The following is an 8,510-nucleotide window of genomic DNA, read 5'->3' on the forward strand; positions in this document are numbered from 1 at the left end:
CCGGCTGTACCAGGGTTGGGGTTACTTGGTTGGTTTCTTTTTGGCACCTCTTTTCCTATTTTTTCCCGGGTTTTTCATATTTTTTAATATTTTTTTTCTATTTTTTTGATTTTTAAAAAGATTTTTTTTTTCTTCTTTCAATTCCAGAAGCTTCCTACGCTCTCCAGTCGACTTTGGGAGCGGGCAAACGTCGTCGGGACGGGGTAAGGGATGGGGGGGGTGGCGGTTTGGGGGTAGCGGGGTGGGTGCGGGACGGGCCCGTGGGGTGGCACCGCCGAGGGGATCCCATAACTGCGGCCGTGGGGGGTGGCTGTTTGCGGGGGGGGCACTGATTTCACTGATTTCCTCTATTATATCCCCAAATCCCCTCCACAGCGAAGGGCTCTGGGATTCCCCCCCCCCAGACTTTGCAGGGCCAGGCTGCAGGGCACGGGGAGCGGGCACCCCAAATGGCTCTCACTGCCCTGAGCCCCCCATTTTTAGGGGATGGGTTCGGTTTTGGGGAGCAAAACGGTTTTTTGGGGGGTCCCCCCCGGCTGTTACAGCCGTTTTGTTTGAACAGCGGAACTCGGAGCCTGCAGCTCCAACCCCCTGGGCTGCCGTCCCCACTGGGCTCGGGGGTTCTCTGGCGGCCCTACAGCCGGGCTGGGACACCCGACACTGCCCCCACAACGATTTCCACAGCCTGAACCCCCCCCTGCTGCCCCCAGGGGTGTTTTTGGGGTGGGTTCGTGTTCCCTGCGGTCATTTTTAGGGGTGAGAGGTGGAGGGAACGGCAAACTGCCGAGGGAAGTCTGTGACAGGGGGAGAGCTTTAAGGGGGCTTAACGGCACCTCGGGTGCTGAGGTTTTCGTTCCATTAGGGCAAAGTGGGGCAAAAAGGGGGCAAAAGGGGTGGGTGGGCCCTTTGGGAGAAGCATCCCTGCCCCCTGGGGAGAAGCATCCTCATTTCGTGGGACTGTGAGCCTGGGTTTTGTTTGGTTGTGTTGTTGTTTTATTTTTCTTTTTTTTGGTTTGTTTCCTTATTTTCCCCTTTTCTTCTGGCTTGCCGGGCACCACCGGCACACGGGGTCTGGGAGCTGGCAGGGCGCAGGCCTTTAACGGAATTTCCCCCGAATTCAGTGCTCCCCTAACCCCCCGGGGGGGGGGAGGCATCGCGGTGGCTCCCTCCGGCGTCCCCCGGGGGCCGGGTGTCACCCTCAGGGACCCTGATCCCCTCCCTGTTACCGTTGCAGGACCGGCCCCGTCCCTTCCTTCCGCCCCTCCCCGTGGATGCTGAAGCTGCAGGGGCGTCCTGGCATGGCTGAGGGGTGGCGGAGCCAGCGGGCGGCCAAGGCCCGAGGCCGGGAGGGCGGCATGGGCGACTCAAGCAACCTGGACGACAGCCTGACCAGCCTGCAGTGGCTGCAGGATTTCTCCATCACCAACGCCAGCTTGGGCAAGTCTTCCTCGTGCCCCAGCGGCCCGGAACCCCACAATTACCACCAGATCCCCGGCTTTGCCGCCCCGTGCTCCCCCCTGGCCGCCGACCCGGCGTGCATGGGGATGCCCCACACCCCCAGCAAGCCCACCTCGTCCTCCACCTCGCGGACGGCCCACCCGGCCGTGGGCATGCAGCCCCCCGCTGAGGACATCGACTACAAGACCAACCCGCACGTCAAGCCGCCCTACTCGTACGCCACCCTCATCTGCATGGCGATGGAAGCCAGCAAGAAGTCCAAAATCACCCTCTCGGACATCTACAAGTGGATTACCGATAACTTCTGCTATTTCCGACACGCCGACCCCACCTGGCAGGTGGGTGCTTTGGGGCGGGCCTGCAGACCCCCAGGTTGTGAGGGGTGCTGGGTCTGCGGCGGGGATAATCCTCGGTGGGAAGGGGGATTTGAGAGACCCCAAATTCCATGCTTGGAGAGGGAGGAAGGGTGGAGAGAAGGAGCTTCAGGCTTGGGCACGCAGGGGTGATGCAGCCACGCGGGCAGAGGGAAGGAGCCATTACGGGGGAGAGCCCAGGGCCATTTTAGGAGCAGGGAGGCGCGTGCTTGGTGTCTGCCCTCAGCTCCACCTTTCTGGGGCCCTGGTGGCCCCCCTCGGGGCTTAGCACGTGGGAAATCGCTGAATCAGGCGTCCCTGAGGAGAGGGACGGAGGTGCTGCTCGTTGGGCAAATCCCTCGCTGGGGAGGCTTAGAGCAGAAACGCCGCCGCAGGTGGAGGAGGCCCCATCGCTGTGCCGAGCTGGGGAGGCCTCAGAAGGAGGCCGGGCAGAGCTGCTGTCCCCCAGCTTGCACAAACTCCATCCCCAGGAGTAGGGGACAGCCTCACTGGCTCAGGGGACAGCCCGAACCCAGGGGCTTTTCCCAGCTCGGTGCCCTCCCTCTCCATGTGAGCTTTCTGTGAGGCTTTTAGGATGCAATGGGGCAGGAGGGATGGCAGCGGGGTGGCTCACCCCTCTCCTCGGGTCATTCCCAGCTGGGCAGCATGAGGCAAAGCCACTGCAGACCCCCCCAGCCACCTTCTCCCCAGGCAGGAGGGTCTCCGGCATCCCAAAAGCCATCCCAAGGAAGGGAACCCCCATCCTTGTTTGGGGCCACGTGGGACCTGCAGCCTCCCTCAGGAGCTGGGCCCCCTCAAGCCTCTGGGGTGCAAAGCAGAAGCTCCCTGATGGCATTGCCAGGGTGGGGGCACAGCCATGGGGTGCCTGGGGACCATTGTCCCCACGCTGTCCCCAGGGGGACCCCAGGGACAGGGGGCACAGGAATGGTTCCAGCAACTGGGAGCCCTCGGGGACGGTCAGCCTGAACCGGCCGCTTTAGCGGTGGGTCCCGGAGCCTTTCGGGGGGAGGAGTGGTGTGCCAGCATGTTGGCTTTTTCCTACAGACTCACGGCTGGCTAATCACTGTGTTTTTAATTAAATGTGTTTATTAAAAAAAAAAAAAAAGAAGGGTTTTCAATCCCTCTCTGCAGACATGCAGGGTGCTCACGGGATTGTTGCAGGGAGGAATGATAAATATGTTAACTGGCTGGGGAATAACGAAGGGCAGCCCAGGCTGAATGAAATTTGGGGAGGGGAGGGGAGACAGCAGAGAATTCAGCTTGCAAGGCTCTGACCCTTGTAAAATTTCATTAAACTGTAAACTTGGAATCACCACCGCCTGCAATGTTCACAGGGATATCTGCGGTTCCCGCTTCTTTCTTTTTCCCCTTTCTTTCTTTCTTTTTTTTTTCCTTCCTTTTTTTCTCTCTGAGGCTGTGTTCTCATCCACTATCCCAATTCCCGTACGTGAAGACAGCCTCGAAAGGTCATGCCACCCGTACTCCAGGGGGAGATGGATCTATTCCTGTGGGAGCTGAGTGCTTTGGAGAGGAGCCAACGCACCCGAGGAGCTTCAGCCCAGAGCAGGGTTTTGTTGTGTGTGTGTGTGTTTTTCAACAGCTCTGAGCATTCAAGCCTTGTTTTTTCCTACTCGGCACTACGGATTATGGATGAATAAGCATAAAGATATCCAGGCAACATTTAAAAAAAAAAAAAAAGAAACCAACCCTCTACCATATCCAATCTCTTGATACAGTCTTGGCTTTGTGGAGTCCAACGCTGTGTTATTTACCCAATAACTGAGTTTCCTTTCTGATTATTCACATCACTCTAGGCACATTCAGGGCTTCAGAACAGCTCGACGGGAGCAGAAACTCCTCTTTTTTGTCTTTTTTTTTTGTCTTTTTTCCTCCTCCAGCTACTCTGAGCCATGGCTGATGAAGATGTGGCGACTTCACACCAGGCTTCCTGGGCCAGGAGGCACCTCTGGGGGCAGATAGCCCGGGCGAGCTCTGGCAGCGCATGGGGCTGCAGTGGGACGGCCGGGGGCCCTTTGGCTTTGCCCAGCTCCTTTTGTGTCAGCCCGGCCGCAGGGAGGCGGGGTGGCTGGTCTGGGGAGAAATATTTCCCCCTAGCTCCCAGCAATCAGCTCGGGAGAACTGGGGGATGCGAGGAAGGATGATGCTGTCCCCCCTGGTGCTGCCACGCATTGCCACTTGTAACATGGCTGTGGCCACGGCGGTGGGAAGTCGCTCCTCTTCCTCCTTATCTGCTGTGCAGGACCTGAGCTCCTACAGCAGGTCTGGCTGGTTTCTCCCAGTGCTCATCCAAAGCCCCGTGGCCCCAGTGCACAGCCAAGGAGAGTGGCAAGTTTTGGCTGGCAAGTCCTAGCTCGATCCTTTGACTCCTGCTGCTTCTGGATGAGGGGCAGGAAAACTGCCTGGGGCAGGGGAGTTTCTGCTGGGCACGTAGCCTGGGATGTTTTGACGTTGCCATTTCTACCCCCTTTTACCCCAAAGCTGCCTGCTGACAACGTGCCTTCCCACCCAGCTCCCCAGCAGGCGGGTGCTGCGGCAGGAGGCAGGCGCTCAGCCCCGCTTTCTTCTCATTTGGGTCTAGAACTCCATCCGGCACAACCTCTCCTTGAACAAGTGCTTCATCAAGGTGCCTCGGGAGAAGGGCGAGCCAGGGAAAGGCGGGTTTTGGAAAATCGACCCCCAGTACGCCGACCGGCTGATGAACGGCACCTTCAAGAAACGGAGGATGCCCCCGGTGCAGATCCACCCGGCCTCCACCAGCAGAGCCCAGCAAGAAGTGCGCTGCGTCGCCAGCCCCGCGACTTCCACCTGTACCAACAGTAACGTCCTCAATGTCAACGTGGAGTCCCAGCAGCTGCTGAAGGAGTTTGAAGAAGTCACCGGTGACCAGAACTGGAACTCGGGGGATGGAAAGGCAGGCCAAAAGCGCAAGCAGCCCATGCCCAAGCGTACAGCCAAGTCGGCTCGGCTTTCCAGCCCTGCCTTGCTCACCCAGGAGGAGCAGACCGAGCTGGGATCGCTGAAGGGTGACTTTGACTGGGAGGCCATCTTTGACACCAACTTGAACGGAGATTTCTCCGCTTTCGAGGGCCTGGAGCTCTCGCCTCCCATCAGCCCGATAAGGCACGACGTGGACTTGACGGTGCCCGGGCAGCACATCGACCGTCCCCAGGAGTGGTGCACCGCTGGGCAAGAGCAGGTCCTCAGCGAATCCGGCCAGAACAACCTGGACTTTGACGAGACCTTCATGGCCACCTCTTTCCTGCAGCACCCCTGGGACGAAGGCAAGAACGATTACCTCTCCAACTCCGTCAGCGTGGAGAAGTTGTTTGAGCTCAGCGACGCCTCTTTGACTGCAGATGTGAACGACTGGAGCAATGTGGGATCCTTTTTATAAGCAGCCACTTGAAGGACTCAGCCAAGCCCACAGAGACTTTAGCAGGGTGCTCCCCCTGTGCTGTGGGACAATATTTTCTAGAGGCAGAGACATCCACAGCAACTTCCGTAGCTTCATTGTAGGATTATTCACAGACGTGCCGAACTTTGGGGGTGGGAAGGGGGGGGGGGAAGGGAATTAAGGCATTAAGGCAGAAAAAATGGCTTGAAATATCTTTGAAGGACACATCAGAAGTCTGTGGTCCACGAGTTTGCTCAAGAAAGGGATATAGCTGTACTTATTTTTTTACTTTTTAAAGAAAGAAATGTGAATTACACTTTTTTCCGTGGAAATAGACACGGCACGCACTCCTCCTGGGCTAACAAAGAGCACCTGTTAAACGGATCCAGGAGAGGAGATTCCTGGTGGCTTAGGACTCGATAGACTACGTGCAATTTCCTCACCCCTTCTTCTCTCTGTTTGTCTTTCTGTCCAGGGTAGTTTGTAGGTGTAAGGCGATAATTAGCTAGCAGGTAAATAGAGGTCCCTTTTGGGTTCTCCAAGTTCAACCTCCCTCCTGAGTTGTGCCTAGGGAAAAAGAAAATGCAAATGCAAAAAAAAAAAAAAAAATGCAGATGCAAATCTGTCTCTTTAGATGTTTTTATATGATCTATTACATATCTGTCTCTTTAGATGTTTTTATATAATCTATTATATATCCCTCTCTTTAGATGTTTTTTATATAAGCTATTATATATTATATATTCAAAGAAACCTATATTTTTTAGTATTAGAATGTCTTTTTAGAGGGGATAGGGGAAATGCAGTTTGGGGGTTGTTTTGTATTTTTGCTGAGTAAAAGCTCGTGTTCGTCACTCTGCAAACAAAGACCGCAGCATCCCACGTCTGCTTCGACTGCGCACCGGGGAGGCTTCCTGCAGCCGCAGTTTCGTTCAGGATCCAGGACTGGGCCGTGGCAGGAGAGGAGCAGAGGGGGCTGGCTGCTCCCAGAAGTGACTCTTAAATTTTTTACACCCAAAATCCTCGCCGCAGTTGCCGAAGGGTCTAGACCAGCATAACCCTTCCCTGTGTTTCAGCATCACCGCCATTCCCCAGTGCCCACGGAGGAGCTCCAGGCAAAGTTGAGACATTTGGGGAGCGGAGCCAAACTGTGCCGAAATTTGACTTGAAGCTCTCGGGAACTGGATTCTTCACCTTCCCTTTGCTGTAGGAGATTTGAGTGATGGTAGCTCATAGATAGGAGTAAGGAAAAGCTGTAGTGTTGGTGGTGTGTCTTAGACTTGCTGAAAAATGGAAGATTGCAACCAAAAAAAAGAAAATCTTTAACAGAAGCACTTAGGACTTTTGATGTAAGCAACATAACTTAGTGGGAATATAGTTGTAGCATAAGAGTTAATAAACTTGCCTTAAAAATAAAATTAAAATGACTCTTGGAGTAATTTGCACTCAAATCTGCACACATGGTGCTGCGTGAGGGGGCATCAGGCAGTGAAGGTCGGAGCTGCAGTGATGGGAGCACCAGTCCTGCATGGGGTGGGCTGGTAGCACCCCTGGATCCGGACAGGGGTGGATGGGGGGGCTGCTGGAGGTTTCACCTGGCAGGTTCCCCCCAGGACCTGACCCAACCACTCTGTGAGACCTGACGAGTTCAGCTCATGGAAGCGGGGCTGGGGCCAGCAGCTGAAGCCCACGGAGATGCAACCACCCAGCCAGGGGTGGTGACCTTGCGGTGGGAAGCAAGGGCTGTGCCCTGGGTAGCTTTGGGGGCCAGTGTAGATGTATATACAAGTATTGGTGATGGCTTTTATTTTTACTTTTTTCATATTTTCCTGGTTTGGGGCCTCCAGACTGATGCAGAAGAATTGCAAAGATACATGTGCACTTTAACCTTTTTTCATGGAAAGTTATTTTAAGATTAAAGTTATTTTAAGATTTAAAAGAAAGGGGGGAAAAATACTTCTGGCTCAGTGTTTCCCTCTAACACAGCCTGGCTCTGTCTGAGGCTCTCCCCTGTAAGCAGAGGGTATCTTGCTGTCACAGTCCATCCTAGTATGTGGGTGCTCTCAGCCCCTTCCATGGGAGATCATTAATTCCCCAGGGGGAAACTGAGGCACGAACCACCCGATGCGTGGCACTTGTTACACACCATCCATGGGGCACAAGGGTGGCTGTGCCTGGTGTCCCATGTGCTGAGAGCTGCCCTGGAGCATCCTTCCCTGCCCCTGGGCGTGACGGTGCAGGTGCCTGGCACTGTTTCTCTCCTGCTTGTGCCTTGTCCCCACCTCACCCTGCAGAAATACAAGTGGCTTGGGAGCCCTCCTGGGTGTGGGGCGGCGAGAGGAGCTGCACAAAAGCCTCAGGAATAGCTGAGGCCTCGCGAGACCAATTATGCCGAGGAGCAGTTGGGCTCTGCGAGGGCAGGGAAGCAAAGCAGCGGCAGCAAAGTGAGACTGCGTGCGGGTGGGGAGCAGGAGGCTTGGGGAGGGCAAGGGGGGGGGGTGGGCTGGTGTGGGGATCAGGGCTCAGTGCAATGCCAGGTGGGCTGGGGGTATCTGTGCCCACATCCATGGGGCAGGGATGCTACTGGGGGTGGTGGGAGGAAGGGGCTGGAAGGCGCTTTTGGTCATGCGTGGGCATCCTCGGGGCAGAGATGTCCCCTCCAGACCATGTACCGGGCTCATCCAGCTCGGAGCTTCAGCTGGACCCGCTCCAGGACATCACAGCCCTCAGGCCCTAACACCTCCCTGGCGATCTGCTGGATCCCCAAGAGCAGGGCTGCCCGTTAGCTCAATAGTGGTCACAGGTGCTCTCAATCCAGCCAATCTCAACCCAAAATAAAGGCTGGGCTCACTGCTGCAGCTGGCCTTGGCTTGTTCTGGGAGGTTGGGATGCAGCCATATGGATGAGGTAGGGTTGTCCTTGTGCTTTGATGCCTCTGGGGGCTTCCAGGGGCAGATCTTGGTTCTCCTTTCACGTTGGGAACCCCAAAAGGCAACGGGGAATTGGGGGTGGTCAGGCATTGGAACGGGCCATGTGGGGAAGTGGTGGAGTCCCTGGGGTATATTTAGGATGTGGCACTAAGGGACGTGGCGTAGCGATGGGGCTCGGGCAGTCAGGGTGATGGTTGGGTTTGGTGATCTTGGGGGTCTTTTCCAGCCTAGGTGTTCCCACGATTCTGTGACTAAACCCCAGCAGTGGCTCTTCCTCCTGTCTGTTCCCCATTGGCAGCCGTTTCCCCACATTAACGGGGTTAGCGGCAGGGC

At 55.9% G+C, this 8,510-nt stretch overlaps 1 protein-coding gene across 2 annotated transcripts; it reads left to right on the forward strand.

Annotated features, from left to right (window-relative positions):
• The first annotated feature begins 175 nt into the window (after nucleotides 1-175).
• FOXJ1 (forkhead box J1) lies at nucleotides 176-5,384 on the forward strand. 2 transcript variants are annotated; one of them, XM_035342112.1, is made up of 3 exons: nucleotides 176-203; nucleotides 1,235-1,796; nucleotides 4,432-5,384. In XM_035342112.1, the coding sequence occupies exons 2-3, from the start codon at nucleotides 1,272-1,274 to the stop codon at nucleotides 5,245-5,247; spliced, it is 1,341 nt and encodes a 446-aa protein (XP_035198003.1). In that variant the 5' UTR covers nucleotides 176-203; nucleotides 1,235-1,271; the 3' UTR covers nucleotides 5,248-5,384. The 2 variants fall into 2 exon arrangements, with proteins under 2 accessions (XP_035198003.1, XP_035198002.1); XM_035342111.1 differs by having other exon boundaries at nucleotides 179-208.
• Nucleotides 5,385-8,510: the final 3,126 nt, after the last annotated feature.

Source organism: Oxyura jamaicensis, chromosome 18 (genome assembly GCF_011077185.1).
Source record: "Oxyura jamaicensis isolate SHBP4307 breed ruddy duck chromosome 18, BPBGC_Ojam_1.0, whole genome shotgun sequence".
In the NCBI taxonomy this organism is placed as follows: domain Eukaryota; kingdom Metazoa; phylum Chordata; class Aves; order Anseriformes; family Anatidae; genus Oxyura; species Oxyura jamaicensis.

Excerpts from the sequence above, each read along its gene's own strand:
- FOXJ1 (XM_035342112.1), top strand. The coding sequence starts at position 1,272 with ATGCTGAAGCTGCAGGGGCGTCCTGGCATGGCTGAGGGGTGGCGGAGC. Across the intron at positions 1,797-4,431 it reads ACGCCGACCCCACCTGGCAG|AACTCCATCCGGCACAACCT; the intron begins GTGGGTGCTTTG and ends ATTTGGGTCTAG.